Source organism: Apodemus sylvaticus, chromosome 10 (assembly GCF_947179515.1).
Source record: "Apodemus sylvaticus chromosome 10, mApoSyl1.1, whole genome shotgun sequence".
Taxonomy (NCBI): Eukaryota; Metazoa; Chordata; class Mammalia; order Rodentia; family Muridae; genus Apodemus; species Apodemus sylvaticus.
Genome location: NC_067481.1, coordinates 43,409,758 through 43,434,937, shown reverse-complemented (window position 1 = coordinate 43,434,937; position 25,180 = coordinate 43,409,758). Strand labels below are relative to the sequence as shown.

At 50.9% G+C, this 25,180-nt stretch overlaps 1 protein-coding gene across 1 annotated transcript in view; it reads left to right on the top strand.

The window, feature by feature from the left end:
- The first annotated feature begins 998 nt into the window (after positions 1-998).
- The window catches only part of Rhbdl3 (rhomboid like 3), a 55,138-nt gene continuing 30,956 nt past the window's right edge, over positions 999-25,180 (top strand). Inside the window, exons 1-4 of the mRNA XM_052193983.1 lie at positions 999-1,402; positions 2,775-2,798; positions 19,204-19,362; positions 23,074-23,298. Coding sequence (XP_052049943.1) covers positions 1,292-1,402; positions 2,775-2,798; positions 19,204-19,362; positions 23,074-23,298 — 519 coding nt within the window. The 5' untranslated portion in view covers positions 999-1,291. The remainder of the gene's footprint in view (positions 1,403-2,774; positions 2,799-19,203; positions 19,363-23,073; positions 23,299-25,180) is intronic.

The window sequence follows — 25,180 nt, the reverse complement described above, 5'->3', positions numbered from 1 at the left end:
TCACCTAATTAGGATGGAACTGATTTCCTTCTGTGTTTAAGGGGAGTAGTCAGTGCTGGGCGAGATGGTCACAGGTTGGATCCTGGGGTTGCACGATGTGGTTACATTTGCCTTATGAAAATGAAGGTGTTAATTGCAACTTCTGAAAATGAAAAAAAAGAAAGGTCCTTCTGACAGAACCTCGAGAAAGGTAATGGTGATGCAGAGAGGCTAAAGGGATTTGGTTCTGTTAGTAGACTGCCTGGGGGGTTGAACCAGGAATGAGTCCCTGAGCCTCCCTTGGGGATCCTCTACCCCAGCACGGGCCCTGGCACAAATTACAGTCATGTGGGAAGATCGCTTTTTCCACAGGTGAACTGCCCTCCACTTTTCTCCTTTAAAGATCCTTTATTGCTTTGCTAACTTCATTCCTGTTTTTTTAGTTTTAGTACCCCCGCGCCCCCCCCCACGCTAACCCTTTCAACCCCTCCCCCCACAGCCCCGTCTGGCAGGACAGCCTCCTGGATTCAACATGGTCAAGAAACCTGAGCAGGGCGTATAGCTCTAGATAGAGAGAGATAGGGCAAAGGTTAGGATTTGGGGTCCCAGACCACCAGACTTTTCTCTCATCTCTAGGCTTTCCCAGACCTCCCAGAATCCAAGACCACAGCGAACAGAGGTCTTCAAGGTGGCTGGTGGAATCCAGTTCTCACATCTAACTCTCAATTCAGTCCTAGTTAACCCTGACATGGCCAACTTCATGAGAACCTCGCTTCTGCTTCCGTCACACAATCTGCTGCTTCCAAGTGATGGTTAACCCGGTGCGGAGCTGAGCAGTGTGAGGGCAACGCAGTCCCCGTCTCCGGGCCGGAGGAGCCGCGGCACGCCGCTCGCCTCGCGGCCGCCAGCCCTCCCTCCTTTCCTCCCTCCCTTCCTCCCCGCGGGCGGCCTGGGGGGCGGGGGCCCCGCGAGCAGCCCCGCCCCCGCCGCGCGCCACCCCGGAGGAGTCCTTGGGGAGGAGGAGGCTCGCGCGCAGAGCGGGGGCCGCGCCGAGCGGGAAGGAGCGTGGGGAGCGGAGAGCCCGGCTGGCCCAAGGGCGCCCTGCCTCGGGCCGGGCACAGAGGCTAAGAAGTTTGGCGGCTAGGGGCCCAGCGCCCCGGGGTCGCGGGGGCCGCAGGGAGGGCAGCGGGGAGAGCAGAGCCATGGGGGCGAGCGCGGAGGCGGCGAGGCGCGCAGCTAGCTCCTGGAGCGGCACGGCCGCGGCGGCGCAAAGTTAGCCCGGCGCCCCGGGACGAGCGCTGCAGCCTGGGCCATGGGCGAGCACCCCAGTCCCGGCCCCGCAGTGGCAGCCTGCGCCGAGGCGGAGCGCATCGAGGAGCTGGAGCCCGAGGCCGAAGAGCGACTGCCCGCCGCGCCAGAAGACGTGAGTGCCCCCTCCGTGCCCCTCAAACTTTCTGGGGGGCGCCATGCGGGGAGACGCCACAGCCTCTGCTCCCTACCCCGGAGACAACTTGGAGGATTCAAGGTTATGTCACCGGAGCGTCCGGGATGAGTCGGGGGCCCCGAGCGTAGGAGAGATGGGTCTCCCCCAAATGCAAGCGCGCGCACCCCACCCCGCTCGGGTTCCCGCGGCTTCACTGCGGGACACAGCCCCCCGGCCACTGCGCCGGGAACCTGTCGGCTGCCGAGCCCCCTCCCCGCGGCTGGTGCAGTGCCCGGGACACGGCGTTTTCCTGCAGAGGCGGCCGCGTCACTGTAGTGACTCCCCCTCCCCTCCCCTCAGCGACCTGCGGACTCTGCAAGCCGGGGGAAGGATCTGGCGCCGCAAATGCCCAGTCTCGGAACAGCGCAGACCAATCGGTCTGGAGACCCCTTCTCGGCTGCCAGATTAGCTCCCGCCCGGCGTCAGCCTGGTCGCGACCCTGATTGAAATTCAAACTGATCTCAGTCCCCGAACCTTGCCAGAGCTAGAAGAGCTAGCTGGGACGAAATGCTCCCAGCAGGGGGCTCAGGAGTCCCTGACCACGTCGGTGCCAGGAACGGTCCCCTGGGGCAGGCTAGGGAGGGGCTACTCCAGAGGGCTTTCCTGCCATCTGCTGCTTAGATCTCTTGTCTGCTGTCCTGGGAGGCGAGGTAGGATCTGGAAAGCCCCGGGTTCTTGAGTTGATAAAACTACTCCCTCCCGGCTCCCTACCTCTGACCTGTCCCTCCTTCAGGGTAAAATTAAGCCAGGAACCCAACCTACGAAACCACAGCCAGCAAATCTGAATGGGCCGGGAGTCTAACATCTCCCGGGCTTGCGTGACTAAACCTGTCACTTTCTCCTGGCCCTAACTCCCGAGAGAGTCTTATGTATTCAGTACTTACACTCAGTATTGGGGAGCACCCTCACACACAATCAAGCAGGCAATAGTGTTCAAGCAGGGGTGAGTCCCCTGAGTAGAGTCCTCCAACAGACAGGGTCTGAAGCACTCCGGGAGTAGATGTGGACGTGACCTTTCGATAGCAGAAGTTATCAGAGACCCGGAGACGCGGTTGGGAATCGTTCATGTTCTCATTCCTGCATCTGACTGTCCCACCCCACAAACACCCCATTTTCACTCCGCACTGTACGTGTTCTACCTTCGCTCACACGGGGAATTTTCAGGTTTCTTCTGGTGGGCCCCTGAGCCTGGTTCTAACTGTTGGGCAACAACTGGGAGGTGATGGCAGAAACCTCAGGTGTCTACAGAACCCTTGGTGACAAGTACCTTTCTTTCTCTCTTCCTCTCCCGCATGGCCTCCCTCTCTACCAGCACTGGAAAGTCCTGTTTGAAAAGGTATGTGAGCAGTTAAATACCTTTCTTCTTCCCAGCCCTGCCTGAAACCGGTCTCAGTCTCCCTGCCTGACTGCGTGGGCTTCCCTAGCTTGGTGCTCCAGAGATGGTGACGTGTGCGGAGGCGTGGCTTAATACAGCTAGGGCGGAGCCACACTGTGCACTGGGTATCCAGAGGCAGCAGTCGGCTCCCTAGAGAAAAATCTTTCGTCCCTATAAATTCTCCTTGCACAATGGCAGGACTTACATCACCCAGAGATTGGATAACTTGTATTAAAGTTGTATTCGAGTGGATTGCAGTGGGAGGCTGGAGACGGGGGAAGGGGCATAAAAGAACCATTCTGCTCCTATTATAAAAAAAAAATGTTTTGCCCCGGTAACATAAAATCTCTGTCATCCTTGGGGAGGAGGATCTACTCACAAAATAGGCTCTTTTGAAGGCTGATCTTGTGTCTCTTTCTGCAGTGGGGATGGGCCAGTGCTGGGCAGTTACAAACAAAAAGTAGGATGTGATTATCTGCAGTGCCTGGAGTATAGGGTGAGGAGTGAAGTTAGAAATGCCAAGTGCTGGGTTTGAATCTGGAGTCCTGGAGTCGGGCATTGACCTTCAGCAGGGAAATAGTTCTTTCTGCTTGGTACTTGGGTTTTATTAGATTTCCTCTCCATGCTTTATATATAGTACAGGAGAAGAGATAGGAAGATAGCCCAGTGTTGGTGAGTTCTGAACATTTAAGTCACAAAAGAGAGTAGCTATGACATGAAGTTGTGCAACTTTAAGAGATCTGCTGTTTAAGCCAGGCACGCTGGCACACGTCTGCGATGCCTGCATTTGGGAGCTAAAGTCAGGACAGTCAGGAACTCAAGGCCATCCTTGGCTATCCTAGCCTTTGAGGCTAGCCTGGGATAGTGAGTGGGGGGTGTAGTTGAAAAGGCACCTTGATCAAGACCTTTGTTTTAGGTGGGAACATTTGCAAAAGCCTTTGCTCATTTTTTTTTTTTTTTTTTTTTTTTTTTTTTTTTTTTTTTTTTTTAGTTTTTTGGATTTGGTTTTTTTTTAAGACAGGGTTTCTCTGTATAGCCCTGGCTGTCCTGGAACTCACTCTGTAGACCAGGCTGGCCTCAACTCAGAAATCCGCCTGCCTCTGCCTCCCAGAGTGCTGGGATTACAGGCGTGCGCCACCACCGCCTGGCCTTTTGCTCATTTTTTAATGTGTGTGGTTGTTTTGGTTATGCACCATGTTGGTTCAGTGCCTTGAGAGGCCAGAAGATCCATGGAGATTGGAGTTACTGATGGTTGTGAGCTGCCATGGGGGTGTCAGAAACAACCTGGATCCTGTACAAGAGCAGCCATTTCTTCTAATCAGTAAACCATCTCTCCGGCCCCCTCCCATTATTGAAAACAAGGTGGTTGTAGGGCCCAGGTGATACTTAGATGCTATATCGGTGAGAGAGGTGATGTGGGATACAGGGACGAGGGAACAATTCAGGAGTTGCTGACACAGATGAAGACAAGCAGCTCCTGTTGGCCAGCTTTCCACTCTCAGTATATAGAGAGAAGAGATTTATTTTGGCTTGTGGTGTTGCATATTCTTTTGGGGGCAGGGTTGAAGACAGGAGATAGGGTTTCTCTGTGTAGCCCAGGCTGTCCTGGAACTCACTTTGTAGACCAGGCTGACCTTAAACTCAGATCCACCTACCTCTGCTTCCCGAGTGCTGGGATTAAAGGCGCTCGCCACTGCCCAGATGGTTTTAGATATTCTAACCTGTAATTGTATGCCCCTCCCCCAGCAAAGAAGCAAACCAAAGCAGGAGAATATAGCTATCGGGGTGAAAGGCGCTAGCCTCCTGACCATGGGGCAAAGAGAAGGAAGAGACTGGAACCTCATGGCCCCCTTCCAGACATCCACACTCACCTAAAGGCTTCTTATTAGACCCAAACTCAGGTTTCTCCCACTTCCCAATAGCGTCAAGCTAGAGATCTAACCTTTAACACATGTCCCTTTGAAGGTGACAATGAGGTTGGAAAGGAGATACGGTTATAGGAAAATAGGAAGATATTAATAGACCCAAGTAGCTGAGGGGAACCACATCCCCAAATGAGACTCTAAACTTGAGGGGAGGGGAAAAGTGGAGTTGGGGGTTGGCAAAAAACAACAGCGTTAGTGACACACAGGTTTAATGTGAGGACCCAGCCAAACGAAATGGCCCATGGGATGGGACATGTGGGCTCATGGGGGGAAGAGCCTGGGTGAGGATCTCAGGGGATGTCATCCTTGATGCCTGGCACCCCCTTCCGAGGGCCACCTACTCTCCCTCTGTAGCCTCTGAGTCCCAGCTGCTGGGCTGACACCTCGAGGCAGGAGGGACCCATGGCTGCCACTGTTACTCTTGGCGCCCGGCTGCCAGCCCTTCGCACCTCCTGCCTGATTTAGCATAAGAGCCTAGAACAGAGTGTGCCGAGCTTCCCTTCCCCTGTGTCTTTCACATTTGACTAATTTCCTTTGCCAGTTTCTGTGTGTGTAATTACATCTTTAAAAACAAACCATTTGGGTGTATGGAGGAGAACTTCCAGTGGGAAGTGCAGGCAGCTGGAGAGCGGCTCCAGGCAGAGGGTGTGTGGCACGCAGTGTCAGCCACCAGCCTGTAACATCCAACTGGAGGCAAGTCCTGGGTATCCCATAAAGCTCCCCCTGCTTCTGGAGAGGCCCACACAGAGATCATCCCAGGCTGGGGGAATGTAGCTCAGCAGGAGAGCACTTGGCGAGCATGTACAAGGCCCTAGGCTAAATTCTCAGCATTGAAGAGATAAAAATAAATAAAAAATAAAAGGGGAGCCCATCAATCATTCTGACAGGCAAAATGAGTTCTAGGAAAGCAGCCACTAGGTCTCACTCTGGGCCATTTTTCTCTTACAGTAAGTTCTGTCTGATGTGTTTTTTTGCTTAAGATTTATTTTATTTTATACATAAGGTTGTTTTGCCTGCATGACTGTGTGTGGTGCCCATAGAGTCCAGAAGAGGGCATTGGATCTCCTGGAACTGGAGTTACAGACACTTGTGAGCTGCTATGTGGGTGCTGGGAATTGGACCCAGGTCTTCTATAAGAGCAGCCAGTGCTCTTAACTGCTGGTGAGTCACGGGGAAGAACGTTTGTCTACAGACAGCAGGTAGGCTTGCCAGGTGGACACCCCTAATAGGCTAAACCAGGTAGTGAGTTAGTGAGACATGACACCTGTCACAGCCCACGTGATCCATGAATTCATCTTCCAGAGGTGGTTTGTGGAGATGCTAGGGTCAGAGACTGGACCGTGACAACTCTAACAAGCTAGACTTGACCATTCATCCTCTTTAGTTCAATTAGACAGACGCAATACAAAAGCAGAGAGGGGGATTTATTCAATGTGGCCACCTTGGGAAAAGTAATAAAGAGATCTAGTGACACTCAGAGTCCATCTTCTGTGTAGACATGACATTTGGGTTTCAGAATTAATAGTAGCAAGAACTAAGCACAGCTAAGCCATCATGGTCGAGATGTGCCCCGCCCTTCTGCACCATCTTTAGCCCACTGTAGTCTCCCCAACAAGTGGTCTGACTAGCTATGAGAACTGTCTTCCTCTCGCTGTTCTATTGCTGCGAAGAGACACCACGGCCATGGCAACTCTTGAGGGAAAGCATTTGACTGGGGCTGGCTTCCAGTTTCAGAGGGTCTGTCCGTTAAGTTGTCATGTGAGAAGCATGTGCCACTAGCAGGCAGACATGATGCTGGAGCGGTAGCTGAGAGTTCTACATGTGGATCCACAGGAAGGAGGAAGGGACACTCGGCCTGGCTTGAGCATTCGAAACCCCAAAGCCCATCCCCAGTTTCAAGACCACATCTCCTGATAGTGCCACGCCCCAGTGACCAAGCATTCAAATCTATGAGCCTATGGGACCATTTTCATTCAAGCCATTATTTCGTAAGTTCCCCATCTCACTGGCACCAGGTTTCAGCCTTTTTCGTCTCTCAGTGAGACTCCTGGGGGAATTCCAGCTTATTGGGAACTGACCTAGTTACAGTTACTATTGCTGTGATGAAACACCATGACCCAACATAACTTGGGGAGGAAAGGGTTTATTGGGCTTACACGTCCATATTGCTGTTCATCATCGTAGGAAGTCAGGACAAACAGGGCAGAACCCTGGAGGTTTCTGATGCAGAGACCATGGAGTACAGTCTTGCTCTCTCTAGCTTACACAGCCCGCTTTCTTATAGAACCCAGGACCACATGGCATTAGGCGGCCCCATCTGCAATGGGCTGGGCCCTCCTCCACCAGTATGAATTAAGTCCCCTATAGGCTTGCCCATACCTCGTCTTATGGAAGCATTTTTCTCAATTGAGGTTCCCTCCTCTCTGATGACTCTAGCTTGTGTCAAGTTGACATAAAACGAGCCAGCACAGGAGCCATTGCTTCAGTAGACAGCCAAAGGGAGGGGGTACAGAGTACTTTTTAGCCTGCTAGGATAGTTACAGAGGTCAGAGGACTGGAGCCACCAGGGCAGGATGTGCCTTCTTTCCCCTCCCTGGGTCAGGGAGACACCAGTGGTCCTGTCTCCAGGGTGCTGGAGGTGGAAATGGCTCAGCGCTTCATGCCCTGTGGTTCTTTAATATGCAGGGAAGCCTTGACCAGCGCGAAGCTGACTGGCCCCCAAGGGTGAGAAGTCACCATGTTAGCCTTGTCAGTTGGTGGCTACCCTTCAAGTGAATGGCCAAGATGCCTTCTGGGATTGGTGGTGAGGAGATCAGACGACCCTTGTCTTTTGGAAGCTTCTCTGTCCGCTCTGTTCTGACCTTTGTCTGGTGTGCTCACAGTGATACAGCAGGACTGATTTTGTCACTACTTCCTCACACAAAAATCACCACAGGGAGGAAATTGGTAGCTTGTCAGCATGTGTTCCACATGCCCCGTGTGTTCATTTTCTACTTGGACCTCTCTATAAGGGAATTGTCTTTTTATTTTAGGGGCGGATCTTGATGGGTTTTCCTAAACATTTCAGTAGGTTTTTTTAAGTTATTGGACCAATGAGATGGCTCGGCTGGTGAAGGCACTTGTGTTCAAGACGAAGGTCCTGGTTCAATTCTAGGGGCCATGTTGTATAAAGAAGTGAAGTGACTCCCAGCATTGTCCTCTGACCTCCACCTCCACTGTGTCATTGTGTGCATGTGTCTTCCCGTAAAGAATAAATGTAATGTAGTGAGTGTAGGCCTAGGGGTATAGTTCAGAGGCCAAGTGTGACAGGCCTGTGTGAGACCTTGGGGTCAATCCCTTGTGTTGCAAACAAACAATATGGCAGTAATAGTAATAACTGTAAGAACATGGTGTTGTTACGATGCAAATTCATGGCAAAAAATATGGAACTGTTTATTGCTAAATCCTTTGATCATTTCCTTCATGATTTCTTCTATAGTTCTTCTGTTTTGTTTTTATTTTTTTTTTCTTTTGTTTTGTTTTTTGGTTTTTGGTTTTTTGGTTTTTCGAAACAGGGTTTCTCTGTGTAGCCCTGGCTGTCCTGGAACTCACTCTGTAGACCAGGCTGGCTTCAGAAATCCTCCTGCCTCTGCCTTCCAAGTGCTGGGATTAAAGGCATGTGCCACTACTGCCTGACTCTTAATCCACTCTTCCATTTTCTACTGGAGTAACAGAGAGATGCTTGTGAGACACCTTGTGGGTACTGAGACTTGAACTTGGGTCCTCTAGAAGAGCAGTGAGCACTTTCAACTGCTGAGTCATCTCTCCAGCCCCCCAAAAGCCACTTTTATTTTTAAAAGTTGAATTTAAAACTTTAGTTTTATATATTTGTTTATCTCTGGTGGTGCACATATACGACACTATACTTGTGGAGGTCAGAGGACATCTTGTAGGGATTGCTTTTCTGTTCTGTGGGTCCTATGGGATTGAACTCAGTTATCAGGAGTGGTAGCTAAAGTGCCTCTACCAACTGAGTGAACTACTTCCTAGGTCACCCCAAACCACGCTGAGCCCAAAGGAACTTTCTGCTTTCTCTTCCGGGTGTCTTGTGAGCCTGTGGGTCTTCTCTAGCCCTGACCCAAACCCTGGCCTCATTTGTAGTTTCCCTGCAAGCTGGCTGGCGGTGTGGGGGTGGTCATGGTGTATCTGAGGCTGAAAGGAAGCTCTGAGGAGATGAAACTGCTGAGTGGATTATGGGTGAGCCACAGAGAAAAATGCCTTCCCGGAGACAGCCACTTTAGCCGTGGCCCCGGAACACACGATTAACCAACAGAGCAGGGCTCCTGGAGAACGACAGAGCAGTGGCTTAACTGGAGTCCACCCTGGGCGCTGCATCTCAGCTCCTTATCAAGTCGACTCCAGGACCACATGCCTACCCTGCGCCTACTCCGGTCACCTGGTGGATCAGGAGTCTGTTAACTCTTTGACCCCTGACCATTCACAAAAATGCACTCAGGGAAAAATTGAGCAATGGGAGCAAGAGCGCCGAGCTCACGCACTGTCTGTGGTTTAATAGGCCCTTAGAAGATTGAATGAATGACAGACGGCTCACACTAGCACTCTGGAGGCTAGAAAGATGACTCAGTTGTTATAAATCTTAAACACAAACAGAACTCTAGCCCTGTGTGTGTCATTTGGGGCTAAGGTGTCCTCTCCAAGAGCAACCCCTGACCATGTGGCCCCATGTCCATGTCTGTCATGGTGTAGTTCCTGTCTCATTGGGGCCATAGGGTTTTGGACAGTTGATGGAAGTCTCTGCCAGCCTTCTCATTCCGCAAGTGAGGCAAGGAGGTCACTTGATGTGATGGCACCCGAGTCCCTGTGTGCTTGCCAGCACACTCCTCTGCTTACTTGGTACCCTGCATGGTGATGGAGACAGGGGGGGGAGAGCACACCCACTAGCCTGGCAACAGTGGGAAGAGCAGGCAACCTCCCCAAGCCACAGGCTTTCCATGGAAACCGTAGAATAACAGCTGACCCAACGTTGTTGGAAGGATGGGTGGAGAGTGCATAGCTCTTGGCATGGATGGTAGGAAATACCAGGTAATACTGTGTTGCTGGCGTGTAAAGAAGTGAGTTGCAGGGCTGGAGAGATGGCTCAGTGGTTAAGAGCACTGACTGTTCTTCCGAAGGTCCTGAGTTCAAATCCCAGCAACCACATGGTGGCTCACGACAATCTGTAATGAGATCTGACACCCTCTTCTGGAGTGTCTGAAGACAGTGACAGTGCACCTACATATAATAATAAATAAATCTTAAAAAAAAAAAAAAGTGAGTCGCTGAGGAGATGGCTCAGCGGTTGAGAGCCCTAGCTACTCTTCCAGAGGACCCTAGTTCAATTCCCAGAATCTACACAGCAGCTCACAATTGTCTGCAACTCCTGTTTGAGGAGATCTTACACCCTCACATAGACATACATGCAGGTGAAACATCAGTGTGTATAAAATAAGAATAATAAATAAATTATTGGGCGGTTAAGAACACTGACTGCTCTTCCAGAGGTCCTGAGTTCGATTCCCAGCAACCATATGGTGGCTCATGTGGCACTTAGGATCTGATGCCTTCTTCTGGTGTTTCTGAAGACAGCTACAGTGTACTTATATATAATAAATAAATAAATCTTAGAGAGAGAGACGGGGGGTGAGTCCTGCTTCCCAGATGGCGTGGACATGTAATAGATCCAGGACTTGAATCAAAGTGTCCAGATTCCTGGTCCAGCTAGGCTGCCTTCCGAGGGTGGAAGCTAAAACCCGCACTCCCTGCTGAACTCTTCAGAAAGAGTCTTTGGACAAGGCTGTGTGGTGCACGTCGATACCCAAGCACTACCTGCTCACCTGGCCTGTCTGCTCAGGGCGAGAAGCGAAGGGTCAGGACAAGGTGTCCCACCACCAGTGGGGTACTGGGCCTTCATTGTGGCATAGTGACAGGGGCCTAGGGTACTGTCTCACATTACAGGAATGGAGTCAGTAAACAGGATGGAACTGTAAGCAGGCACAATCCCAAACCCCTTCTGGGGATTTGTTTGTTTGTTTGGTTTGGTTTTTTGGATTTGTTTGTTTGTTTGTTTGTTTGTTTGTTTTCTGAGACAGGATTTCTCTGTATAGCCCTGGCTGTCCTGGAGCTCACTCTGTAGACCAGGCTGGCCTCGAACTCAGAAATCCGCCTGCCTCTGCCTCCCAGAGTGCTGGGATTACAGGCGTGCGCCACCACCACCTGGCTGTTTATTTGTTTAAAAGTATGTCTTTACATGCCCCATCCCCACTTCCTTTGAGGTAAGGTCTTGCTCTATCACCCTTGCTAGGTCTCAATCCTAACCCTGCTTCAACCTCCCGACTGCCCAGATTACAGGGGTGTGCCGGCCCCTCCCACTTCCAGACCTTTCCGAGGCAAGCTTAGGTCTCTGTTGGTAAAATTCCTTTGATGGAGCTGAGCGCACACAATGTCTAGCGTGTGTGTCTCTGTCTTCTCATCTCTAGCTCTCTGCGAGTTGATGAGGGAGGCTGTTGTGTGCTTTGTTGTGGTGGTGGTTTTTTGTCTTTGGTGTTTTGTTGCTGTCTCCCCCCTACTCCCCCTGAGGCAGGGTTTCTCTGTGTAGCCCTGGCTTGGACTCACTTTGCAGACCAGGCTGGCCTCGAGCTCACAGGTCTACCTGGTTCTGTGTCCTCTTTATAGAGGAGGAAACTAAGATTGGAAGAGACAGGCTTCCCCAGAGATATGGAAGAAGTTGGGGGCTCTGCAGTGGGTCTGCTTGTCTGCAGGGCTCTGGGTGGCTTCTGCAGTAGGACGGAGGTAAAGCCACTGACTGTTCCAGACTTCTTCATTCCTTCTGCCCGCACTGCCTCCCCCTCCCCCCTTTCTCCAGGGTTGCTCAACTTTCTCTGTTCTGGAGACTAGATGGATTCTGGGGGGTTTCTAGTGAAGGTAGCAGGGAGCAAGGATTAAAGAGAGGACAGACACACAGATGTCACATCCGTTCCTGGCCTCACCTCCTCCTGCACCCTGCCTGCTGCTCCCTGGAGGATTCTGGGTTTTCAACTATGACTCGAGCTTTGGTTCCTGGGCAGTTCCCATAAGCTAGGCCGGATGAATCAGTCCAGGTACCACATCTATTCCTGATTCCCAGGGCACAGCTGCCATATGCCCCTCAGAGCCTCTTGTCACCAAGCAAGAGGAGGGAGGGCTGTCTGTGGGGCTGTCAGGAAGCTTCAGGGTAGTTCTGAAGAAGTGGGGTCTTCTGGGGTGGACGCTCAAGTGGAGAGGGCCAGTGTCTGGAAGAAGGAGCCTGCTCTCAGCCACCAGTGCCCCCCGGGCACAGTTTCCCACATTCCGGGACAGGTCAGTCGTTTCCCTTTTCTAGCTGCTGCGGGCAGAGCAGATGGTTTTCTGGAGATGCTGTTTGTCCAGCCTCTCAGCCAGTCTGGAGTCAGGCCAGGATGCCTGTTCTGCCTCCCTGACCAGTCTGCTAGCCACAGGCATTGAGATTTGGCTCTGAGACCCCCATGAAGCGAGAGGAAGTGTGTTCAGGAGCCTGGCATCAGGACTGGTGCCTGGCAAGGCCTGAGCTGCCTCCCCTAGTGACCTGCAGTGGCAACGGAAAGAGGGGAGCACACTGGAACCTCTCATGGCTCCAGGTGGGGAGGCCGGAGGGCAAGGAGGGGTCAGACCTGCTCTTAGCACCAGTTCCCTTCCTCTCTGACTGAAGCTTGAGGTCTGGGGAAACCTACCCCCTGCTCACCCTGGAGCAGGTCTAAGGTTGCCCGTACTAATGTGGAGAGCCTAGGTTAGGTGGAACATATCTGAGGACTTGCTTCAGTTTCTGTCTGTTAAATGGGACTAGTCACACTTAATTGTGTTCTGAAAGTTGCCGTTTTGAGGAATTAGAGGGAAAAGGTTATGGGAAGGACAAGGGGTGGATTCTCTCTCTCTCTCTCTCTCTCTCTCTCTCTCTCTCTCTCTCTCTCTCTCTCCCTCCCTCCCTCCCTCCCTTCCTTCCCCCACCCCTGCTGGATTAGCATCCTCATTTGCAAGGAAAAAGTGGAAAAGAAAGCCTCACTCTCCCATCACAGGCCTCCTGACCTCGCCAGCTGCAGCCTGGACTTTTTAATTTATAGGGTTGTAAATATCCATGAAGGGGCCAGAGTTCCCCAGTGGGCTGCGGCATGCTGGGTAGGGACAGCTCGGCTGAGCCAGAAGCTCCGGGACAGTCTCGTTAATTTGCTCTGTTTAGAGGCTTGGAACTGCTATAAGGAGCTGACAGATGGGGCACACCCCACCCACAGGGGGGCAGCTGCCTGCACCTAACCCTGTCCCAGCACACATGCCTTGTGGTCATTTCCTGTTGTACAGATGGAAGACAATTGCGGATAAAGATGAGAACATACCCAGATCCCAGGTCCCCATGTTCTGGACCTGAGAGGTCTTTTACTGGGTGGCAGCTAGCTTGTCAGTTCCAGATGCTGCCTTTGGGACCATGTTGTGTACTCAACGCTTTTGTTCATGAGCTTCTTCTACAGATGTAAGAGGAAAGGACTTTCCAGGAGTGAGAATTCCAGCCCCTGGGAGCCGGAACCAGACTGGAGGTTGTCTGGAAATGCAGCCTGTGCAAGTCACAAATGCATAAGAGATAGAAACTAGATGTGTTCCCACCTCCTCTCATGCTTTGAGCATGCAGGGGGGGGGGGCATTCTGAAGCCCGGGGCAGCTTTCTGGCTCTCAAGGAAAGCTAGGCCGCTGTCCTGGGTGCTGAGCAGGCAAACCCCCTTGCTCTGGTGTGGTTTGTTCCCTGAGAGCTCAGCTCTGTGGCCCCATTAGGCCAATCACTGATTTCTCAGCCTCTCTTGGGACCTGGTATCCCCATCCAACCTTCTGTGGAACCCCCACAGAACTCCAGGCTGCTTCTGGTATCAGCTGCTTGACAGTCTGTGACGCTTAAGAGCTGGAGGCAGAGGGCTGGGTGTCTAGCCCTGACAAAGGGGCCTGGGTTTCATGAAGGGGAACACGACTGTATTGTGGAGTTGTGATTGTTCCTAAAGGCCCCACACAGTGTGTAAGGCCAAGTTAGACAAATGTGGAGCTGAAGCACACTAGACTTCTCCACTGCTGGCCCTGGCAGAGCCTTTCTCTTGATGTTTGCTTTATGCATTCCACGGGGGCTTGCTAACTGGAGGGAAGAGAGTGGTTTTTGTTTAATGCCAGATTTCCACGTCTACCCCCATGATCATCATCTTCCACAACCTTCCAGGAAGTCTCACTGAACTCTCACGGACCACCCTAGGTCCAGAGTTGCATGAAACACACATTGGGGAGAATCCAAAGTTATTCTTTGAAGGGCCTGTGACTCCGAATAGATCAGCTGTTTTCTCTACCCCATTCTTGCTTCTATATGGCCCCATCTATCCCCACAAGAAGCCAGATCTCCTCCTAGCAATTCTTTGATGGGGAAACTGAAGTACTGTAGTTGATGAATTACCCCCAGCACAGCAGCTGGGGGTGGACTCCTACCTAAGTACATGGAAGATTTGGTGAATCATTTTCCTAGACCAAGTGGCCCAGGAATCAGCACAGGGTAGGAGATGAGAGATGAGTGTGTGTGTGTGTGTGTGTGTGTGGCCCCAGGCTGGAAAGAACAGCAGCTACCTAAGGGATTAGCAGCCTGTGAGCCGGTCACTGGTGGGATTAAAAGTCCCTTTGGCGCCTCTCGAAGCTCTTTTCAAGGCTGAGGCAAGAGGGCAGTATTGTGGGAGGGCTGTGCGGCTGTGTGGTCTCTTCTGTGCTCAGTCTCCTATGCTTGGGTTGAATGTTTCTCCCCCAACAGTGTATCCTTGTCCAGCCCTGGGCCATCTCCTGCGGCTCAGGACCCACTCTGGCTACTGCCTTCTTGCCAGACTTCTGCCCCGCCCCGCTCACTGATATAATATTCCCTCCTGCAGCACTGGCAGTCCACTCTAGACTAACCCTGTCAGGCTGCCTCCACCCCCTGTCAGCCCCAGCTCATCCTTCAAGCAGCCTGCTGCCCCAAAGAGTGTTTCCAGGGCAAGGACCTTGAAGGGGCTGCTTCAGGGCTTCTAGTGTGTTCTTAACAAGGAATTTGCATTTAAAGGATTGGCTCTGCCCTTCTCCCCACAAGTAGCACCATACACCCAGTGTGACCTCGCTTCCTATAGGCGTGAGGGTGTCTAGCAGGTAAACAGCCGAAGGACACAGAGCCATTTGAATAAAATGATGAGAATAACCCCTGTCCCTAGGTTGGCATCAGCCTGCTCAGCAGATGGGCCAGTCGAGGCTGAACTTTATAAAGACAGGGGTGTGATTTTTGTCTTGCTTCGTGCCATCTTGTTTGAGAGATACAGACTCAATTAGAAGTCCTCAGCTTCCTTGTGTATGCAGGGACTTGTGATTTCTGAGCATGTTGTCTCCTGTCCCAACTCCTCCTGTCCCCCACACTCCTTCTGTCCCCTCCTGACTCCTCTAACCAACACCCTACTGGGTGTCCCATGCCCACTGCAAGCTCTGCCCTTGCCCTCATGTCTGAGGTATTAGAACCCCAGCAGCCAGCCTGGCCCCGTCTTTCCCCATCTCCAGTCATCCTCTAGTCCCAGAGGCCTCATTATTAGGATAGTGGTGACCCCCCATTGTCTGGCCTGTCTGGCCCTGGCATGAAAGGTAGAGTTTTGGCAGAGAATAGAGGCTCGGCCTGATTCCAGCATGTTTTCTGCAGTGTAGACAGAGCCTGTAATGTGCTTGGGCCGGGGCCTGGGGAGCCACAGGGCAACCCTTGTCACTAGGACAACAGCAGGGAACCCGGGAGGGGGAGAAGGAGAGCAGGTGGCTCTTTGTCTGTTCCTGATCCCGGCCCCCTGCTCAGTCTTCCTCTACAGGCAGCCCTGAGAAAGCCCCTGGGAAGGGATTGTAGGCTGTGCTCCCAGCACATGCCAAACTACTGGGCTTCCTCCCCTAGAGAGGCAGAGGAGGTTCCCTGGTGTGAAGGGGACCTTTGACCCCTGCAGGACACAACAGACATCTTCCCAGGACCTATAACACAGTCCTGAGGTAACCTGAGCCAGCCAGTGCCAGGCTAAAGGGTCCCCATGGTGGAGTCAGGGTTGGTCCATGTGGCTTAGGATCGTGGTCTCCTGTACCAAAACCCTGTCAACTGCTGGCATTTTTAACCATCAACCATTCCTCTCTCTATTTCCCCTCCCCTTCTCCTCCTTCTCTCTGCTTAGTTTCCACATCTGAGCATTGAGGAGGCCAGACTCTGTTTGGGCGTCTTTCCTACTGCAGAAAACCTGTTTAGGGGACTAGTGGTTCCTAGAACCCTGTCTCTCCCGAGCCCAGAGCAGGGTGCAGCTCTTCGGTCCTCCAGGGTTTTTGTTGTTGTTGTGTTTATTTTTTATTTTTTTATTAATTTTTCATTTTTATTTTTAGTTTTTTTAGTTTTTTTTTTTTTCTTTTCCAAGACAGGGTTTCTCTATGTAGTTCTGAGTGTCCTGGAACTCACTCTGTAGACCAGGCTGGCCTTGAACTCAGAAATCCGCCTGCCTCTGCCTCCCAAGTGCTGGGATTAAAGGTGTGTACCACCACTGCCATAGTTATTTTTATACACTCCATATTTTATTCCCCACCTGCCAACCCCTGTCCACCCTGGGTCTTCCAGTTTTAATGCTGGCCTGCAGCGTCCAGCAGTGCTGAACTGGGCTGCTTGGGTGTGGAGTCTGTCTGCTGCTTGCAGGCTGCCACTGTACTTGTCTTTGCTAGTGTTTTCTCACCTCTGTGCCCCTTCTGTGCCATGGGGATCATAACGTGTTCTCTCCCATCTATTGCAAGAGGAGTCAATAAATTCTGTACAAAGGGGCTGGAGAGATGGCTCAGTGGTAAAGAACACTTGTTGCTCTTCCAAGGGACCCGGGTTCAATTCCCAGAACCCATACGGCAGCTCACAGTCATCTGTAACTCAAGTTTCAGAGGTTTCAACCCCCTCTTCTGGCCTTCATAGATATCAGGCACACATGTAGTACACAGATGAACACGCAGGCAGAAGACCATCCATATAAAGTAAAATAAAATAAAATAAAATAAAAATCTTTAAAAAAGAAAAAAATTCTGTCCATAAAGTACACAAAACCATGTTTGGTTCCATAAAAACAAGGTTAGATATTAGGTGTTATTACTCTTTTCTTTTTCAAAATTGCATTTAGAGTGTGTGTCTGTCTGTCCATCTGTCAGTCTGCCTGCGTGCCTGTGTGTCACAAGTGTTGTGAAGGTTTGAGGATAACTTGTGGGAGTCAGTTCTCGCCTTCCACTGTGTTGATGTTGGGATTGAACTCAAGTCATCAGGCTTGCCTGCAAGTGCCTTTACCCGCTGAGCGTGGTTTTTTTTTGAAATCTATTATTAGCCAGGTGTGGTGTCCTTTAGTCCCAGAACTTGGGAGGCAGACAGATTTCTGTGAGCGCCAATGCCAACCCGGTCTACACAGTAAGTTCCGGGGCAGCCAGGGCTGTAAAGAGCTTGTCTCAAAAGAAAAAAAGAAAGAAAGAAAGAAAGAAAGAAAGAAAGAAAGAAAGAAAGAAAGAAAGAAACAAAGAAAGAAACAAAGAAAGAAACAAAGAAAGAAACAAAGAAAGAAACAAAGAAAGAAACAAAGAAAGAAACAAAGAAAGAAACAAAGAAAGAAACAAAGAAAGAAAATAAAAGAAAAGAAAAACTAAATAAAAAAGAATCTATTATTACTGTTGTTGTTAGTGGGGGGGGGAGCAGTTATCAGAGGATGGTTTTGGGGTCAGTTCATTTCTTTTCCCCCTACATGAGTTCCAGGGATTGAACTCAAGTTGCCAGGATCACTTAGCAAAGGGCTTTTATCTACTGAGCCATTTCATCGACCCTAATAGTTTTAGTCTTGAAGATCTTGAGTCTCCTGAAGCACTTGATGGTAAGCAAATGGATGTCATGCCTGATACCTGGTGCTAGGGTGGAGGGTGCAATCTGAACATGGTCTTCTTGGAGTTTTCCTCTCCTAAAGAGTTCTGGGAACAGCTGAAGGTCCCTGACCGGAGGAGCTTCTGGCTCTCAGCTTGGATTGTCTAGACACATTGTACACAGAACCTGCTTTCCCCAGGCAGCCTCTGTTAACCTTATCCAGGGAAAGGCAACGTGGGTTTGACTTCCAGCTTCTCCCCCTGTGCTTTCCCAAGGTCCATGGCAGTTCAGGGCCTCCCGATCCTCTACTGGTATCAGACACAGGGATTCTTTGTGCTAAGCAAGCACTCTGCCCTTGAGCTGTATCCAGTGCCTTCCGTTGCTTTTAAAAACCTAAGCAACCCACTGCAGCTTTTCCAGGTACACACTGGAGTCCCATGTGAGATGGGTGTCGTTTGCTGGCAGGGTACAGAGGGCAGGCTCTGTGAGCTCTGGGGGGAAGGAACAAAAATGGATAAAGACTGTTTCTAACTGACCCTAAGAGGCTTCTCGTGAAAAATTAGTACCTGTCTGTCCAGTGAACATCCCATTCATTCATCAACAGAACTTGATTGATGTCAGGCAGATATGACGGGAGGCACTGGCCTTAGAGGAACTGCAGCCCAGTATGAAGGCAGAAGCAGCTAATGATGGGTTGTCTGGGAAGCCCGGCCCCTGCCCAGGTGTAGGGGAGTTTCAGGAAGTTAAAGAGAATGGTGTAAAATGCACAAGTGCAGCAGGTGTAGACGGTGGTGGGGTGGCACATGCCTTTAATCCCAGCACTAAGGAGACAGAGGCAGGCAGATCTCTGTGAGTTCGAGGCCAGCTTGATCTACAGGGCGAGTTCCAGGACAGCCAGGGCTACAGAGATACCCTGACATGAAAAACGAAAAGCACTGTGCTCATGGGAATGCAGAGGCATACCCACCCCCAAAACAGAACAACAGAGAGCTTGTCTTCGGCGAGTCTGCCGGCAGCCGTGTGGGTGTGTGAGTCAGACCGTGGGACCAGCCACGGGAAGCTGGTGTACCTTCTGCATGGAGGAGGCTCCGATCCTTCTTTCCCTGTCCCAGAAGTCTTTTGTCTCTTCCACTTGCTGAACCCCATTCCTGCTCTCCTTTCCACAGAGTGAGTGGCAGGACAGGGCTGGGGAGATCTGTAGTTGGGTAGTAGAGGGCCAGTACCATTGAAAAGAAAATCAACCTAGCACTCAGCAGGCAGAGACAGGTGGATCTCTGTGAGTTCAAGGCCAGCCTGATCTACAGAGTGAGTTCCAGGACAACTAGGGCTGCACAAAGAAAAAGAAAGAAAGGAAAAACTAAATTAAAAAGAAAGAAAAGGAAAACGGAAAGGGAAACCGACTTTCGAGTGAGGGGGATCTGGGTTCCCCAGGAGCACTGGGAGGGGTGGTGCTCCACTGACTCCGCTCTCTGTGCTTCACCCTCAGTGTGACCCTGGGAGCACCGGCTACATCAGCACAGGAAAGTTCCGGAGCCTCCTGGAGAGCCACAGCTCTAAGCTGGACCCACACAAAAAGGAGGTGCTCCTGGCTCTGGCAGACAGCCACGCAGATGGGCAGATCTGCTACCAGGACTTTGTCAACCTGGTGAGCACTCTGGAAAGGGGACGGGCTTAGAAACACAGGAAGTAGTTTTAGGCAACTTTTTTTTTCTTGACTGACTGCATTTGAATGGCCTCAGCTTCAACAGGTGAGAAGATATCACAATCATTGAAAGAAACATCTCTCAACTAAATAGAGTGAGACATGGTTGGCCTGGAAATATATACTTGGTCTCCTCAAATGTGTTTCAGCAAGGACACAGTTTCATGAAGTTTTTTATAGTAATAGAACAGAGAAAGTTATAAATCAAGGCATTTAGAAACACATCAGTGAAAACATCAGAGAGACAGGTTAAGCAAGATGGGTGTCTTAGGGTTTCATTGCTGTGTAGAGACACCATGACCAAGGCAACTCTCATAAAGGAAAACTTTTAATTGGGGCTGGCTTACAGTTTCAGAGGTCCAGTCCATCACCATCATGGTGGGAAGCATGGTAGAGTCCGGCAGGCATGGTACTGGAGGAGCTAAGAGTTCTACATGTTGATCCGGAAGCAACAGAAGAAGACTAATAAAACACAGTAGCCAGACTTGAGCTTCTTAGATCTCAAGGCCTACCTCCACAGTAACACACCTCCTCCAGCAAGGTCACACCTACTCCAACAAAGTCACACCTCCTAATAGTGTCGTTCCCTATAGCCAATCATTCAAACACGGGAGTCTATGGAGGCCCTGCCTATTCAAACCACCACACAGCGGAGTCTTTCCTATAGGCTTCAGATACTGACAGACAAACAAACAAAAAAACAAACAACAATAAAACACTCAGTTGTTGTCTGACAACATTCTTAGCCTTTGGATTGATGGAATTGAAATATAGTGGTCAGTTAAGCTAATAAATTTCAAAAGGGCTAGATGTCTTGGTGCATGACAGAGACAGAGGGGGACAGATCTCTGTGAGTTTGAGGCCAGCCTGGTCTGCATATCGAGTCCCAGGTAGGCCAGAGATTCATGGAGACATCGAGTCTCAAAACGAAAATAAAAACAAACAAACTAAAAATAAATTCCAGAAAAGTTTTTACTTGCTAGTCATAGGATGTCGGGTCTGGTACAGAGGTGGGCACGAGATGGTTATTTAGGAGGTTGAAGACAGCCCAGGGTAATGAGGCTCTGGATCTTCAACACCACTTTCTACAAGGCTGCCATTCAAATGAGTCAGTCTGTCTTTGCAGACACAGCTTGTTTCCTGGAATTTCTGTTCACACTACTACGGTCTTGATTTCCCTTAAGGCTCCTGGCAATTCGAGTCCTTCCCACTGTGCTAACGAGGCGCCTGCACCACACCAGCCCTTCCATCCTTGGTTCCCAACACATATGTACACAGAATCTCTATTTGTGTCTGGTCCTAGCCAAGGCCTAAGACTTCTTTCTGTGCACTACCCTGCATTGGGTTAGTGGGATGTATTACTGAACTCAGTTAGTGCTCTTCCCAGGAGCTGGGAGTGGGGAAGTCCTGGCAGGAGAAAAGGTAGATCAAGCCAGACTTCCTAGGAATTTAGAGTAACTAGAGGCTTAGACCTGTGGGTGACTTCTGGGGGGGGCGGGGGGGGGGGCGGGGGCGGTTCCTGAGTCCTGCCCATTGTCTGCTATCTTTGGTGGAGCTGCACCCACCCACTTCCTGGGGATTGATGTTGTCACAGAGGTTTCTGTGGCAGGGTTACGATGGGCTTCAGGTGTCTCAGGCAAGCTGCATCCCCCACCTCGGATGGGCAGGACATCAGTAGATGCTCTATGAACCAGCAAGGTGAATCCCAGGCTGGATTCTTGTTTCTCCATAGATGAGATGGTCCTCTCTCTTCATGTCGCCCACAGAGGAGAAAACTCTGTGAAGTCCCCTGTATTCTTAGACATCAAAGGCCTTGATCAGGGAAGCCTGCTGTCACTGCCCCATCTTAGCTCTCCATGATGTGACTGCCCAGACAATAGCAGCTTCAATAGCCTTTCAGCTGCCGGTTGCTGCAGGAAACTGCTGTAGACATTGGGGGTTGAAGGGAACCCGCTATTCCAAGTAGACTAGGCCCAAGCTGAGCGCAGTCAAAGGCTCTCCGACTGGGCCACAGGAGTGTCATTAACATAACCAAGAAGCAGACTTTGAGCCTGACTCTGGCTTGTGCCCAGCCCAGCCATAGGCTAGGCGACAGGTGCCTGCCCAATCTCAAGGCCCCGGGCAAGGAGTTTTTCTCCTGGCTGGCTCCATTCTGGGGGAGCCCTCTGTGGGGGCTCATGATGAGACGTGACATAATATTGTCACATTTTTCTGTTCAGACTCTTGAGCTGGAGCAGCTAGTCACAGTCTGCATTCATGTAAAAAGGGCCCTGGAGCCTGGGCCCTGGCTCCGCCCTGGCTGCCCACTCTTTGCCTCTCTTTTCCCATTTGTAAAATTAATCCAGTGGCTCACACAGGGTTTCTCGAGGACCAGCTACGATAAAGGACTGTATTTGCAAGTTTCTGTTGGCTGTCAATGTTCATCTGCTAGGAAACCTCCCTGTATGATTTCTGTGGCCCCTCCTGTACCAACGTGCGCATGCACCCTTATCCTGAGGGGTGGGAATGGCTAGAAAGGCCTCACCGAGGACAGCTGGCCAGAACAGGCTTACTTGAAGCCACACAGGAACCAGTGAGAAGCAGGACTCACTCAGGGGTGAAGGGAGGACTCTGCAAGAGAGGCTCCTACCACATGGCCCGGCTGAGCCTGCATCTTCTCAGGTGTCCTCCAGAAAGAGCCGCAGACTCCTGTCCTCTGCTGGTCCCATTCATCTTGCTAGCCTTCCCGGATCTTGCCTTCAGCTCTGGCTGGATTATCTCTTGCTGGGCCCATGGTCCAAAAAGTGCATCAGTAACCATATGTCAGTAGCTATGAAGTGACTGGGCCAGCAGATCTGGGTCATTTGGGCTTCTCCACCCTGGGAATACTTTACAGTATGATCCTGGAGAGAAAGCCAAGGATAGTACAAGTTTCTAGAAGCTGCAATTTAGGCTAACTGCCAGGTCATGCAGATAGAGCTCTATGGGGGCCAGGCCAGGGCTGCTGAGGGCAGGACCTGGTCTTGGTGAGGCCCGAAGCTTGTCATATGTCTTAGGAGACACTAAGGGGTCACAGCTCCTGTGGCAGGGCATTGAGTTCTGATTCTGGAAGACTTTAGCAGCTGACTGACCAAGACCTACTTACACCTTCCCAAACTGGTATATCTGAGGATGCTCATCTTCTACACTCTGGCCCTCGCCTGAGCATCCTCTCCTCCAGGAGAGCCCTCGCTGAGCACCTTGGCACATACTGGCCTGGGTCCTGTGTATTCTCTCAGCAGCTGTCACTCTGAACTGTGACTGCTGGTTACGTCTCTGTCCTGAGTACCACTGACTCCCCTGTGTCTGGTGATGGCTCTAACACTTGGGATGGGCCAATGAGGAATGAGTGGGTGGGAGGAATGTATAAGTATGAATCTGGGTTTGAACCTGTGTCATCTTAGGACTCTCTGTACCTCAGTTTCCTATTAGACAGAAGGGATATTTGGAGTTATCTAATTTGGCCTCCTTATGGCATCAGAGGTCAACACTGTGGTATTTGGGGGTTGCTGCTTAGAGCTCAGAGAAGAAGGGTTTGGCTTGCTCTATAGAATATTATATGCAGGCTGAGGTGTGGGTGTGGGGTTTCCCTGAGGCCCCGGCTCTGACCCTCTCCACACTCCATTTCCTGTGCAGATGAGCAACAAACGTTCCAACAGCTTCCGCCAGGCCATCCTTCAGGGAAACCGCAGGCTGAGCAGCAAGGCCCTGCTGGAGGAGAAGGGGCTGAGCCTCTCACAGAGACTCATCCGCCACGTGGCCTACGAGACTCTGCCCCGGGAGATTGACCGCAAGTGGTACTATGACAGCTACACCTGCTGCCCTCCGCCCTGGTTCATGATCACAGTCACACTGCTGGAGGCAAGGACCGGCGTGAAGGCAGGGGCCTTCTGGACCTGGGGCTGTGTGAGGAGAGGAGTGCTGAGGGGAGGGGAAGGCTGCAGATCCAGCAGCACTTGTTCAGCATGTTGGAGCCTTGCTAGGGAACTCCTGGGTTATTGGAACCCTAGGCTGCAAAGAGAGTCCAAAGTTTTGAGGTTCTGTTTGGCTCTGTTTTTTAAATTTTATTATTTGTGTGTCTGTGTGTATACAAATAGAAGTGGGAGAGTCCACTGAGGCCAGAAAGAGTGCCAGGTTCCCTTGGACTGTGATTAAAGGGTGAATACTAGCAACCCACTCCTGTTCTCTGGAGAAGCAACAGTCGCCTCTAACTGATGAGGCATCTCTCCAGCCTTTTGCTTTGCTTTCTGGCTTCTGAGACAGTCTCTCACTATTCCCAGGCCGGTTGGGTCTCACTGTGTGTCCCAAGCAGGCTTCCAACTCTTGATCTCCTAGCCATGGCCTTTAGCTCCCAAGCTGGGCTGTGCCAGCTGCCTTTACTAAATGCTTTCAGTGAGCACTTCTGGCGAATGATATTTGAGGCTTTTTTTTTTTCCTGCAGCAAAGTCCCCATTTTTCTACACAGCAAAACAATGTGACAAATTCACAGATTTGGGGATTTAGCCAGACAAACTCAATAAAGCCAATTTATGTAATTCCTCTCTTGAAGAACTAGAACAACAACTGCTGGCCCCTTGGGACTTTATTTCCAAACTGTAATGCTGGAGTCACATCTTACAGCTTCCCCGCACTGTCCCTGGAAGGACAAATACCTCCATAGACTGAGAGGATGGATAGGTGCTTCCAGATACAGAAGGCGCACCTGCTGGCCTCTGGGAGGGAGTGTTTATGAACAAGGAAATGAAATGTTGTTTTTTTTTTTTTTAAGGATTTATTTATTTTATGTATGAGTACACTGTTGCTCTCTTCAGACACACCAGAAGAGGGCATCGGATCCTATTACAGATGGTTCTGAGCCACCATGTGGTTGCTAGGAATTGAACTCAGGTCCTCTGCAAGAGCAATCGGTGCTCTTAACTGCTGAGCCATCTCTCCAGCCTGGACATGAAGTTTTTAAAGAACATTCTCTCTTTAGGGAATGTGCACAAGCTTGTCAGTGGGAAGAAAGCCTCAGATCTCCTGGAGCTGGGGATCGAACTGGGGTCCTCTGAAAGAGCAGCTCCCAAAGCAGCACTTACAATCCTGTAAAAATGAGCCCTGCACAGACAAGGAACTCCCTAGGTACTCCTGACTGACTTTTCCTGTGTGATGGAACCCAGTTGTCAGTTCGGGACAGGAACTCCGGTAGCCCAGCCCTCTTCTGGCTCCTGCAGCGATGCCTGCTTCCCCTTTGCCATTCTCACTTCTCACGTCTCTGGCCAGTTCTCCTCCAAAGCCACCTACTTGATTACCACCTCCGAGTGGCGTCTCACCGTCCCCCTGCTTCCTCTACTGGGCAGGTGGCCCGGGTTCGTGGCGTCCTTTTTATTTGATCTGCCTGGGCTTCTTCATATTTGCAATCCCATGAAGGGTCACCAAGAGTTCAAGGTCAGGCTGGGCTAGAGAATGAGATCTTGTTTCAAAAGAACAAAACAGGAATGGACTGCATCTATGGCTCAGTAGTTAAGCACTGGCTGCTGCCTTAGAGACCTGAGCTTGATTCTCAGAACCCACAAGGCAGCTTACGGCTTTCTGTAGCTCCAGTGCCGAGGGATCCAACACCCTCTTCCGGCCTCTGGCACCAGGCATGAGCATGGTGCCCTGATATATGAGCAGGCAAAACATCCACAGAAATAAAATGAGAAAGAAAAATATTTTTGAAGAAACTCTAAGGCAAAAGCAGGTGGATCTCTGAGTTTGAGGC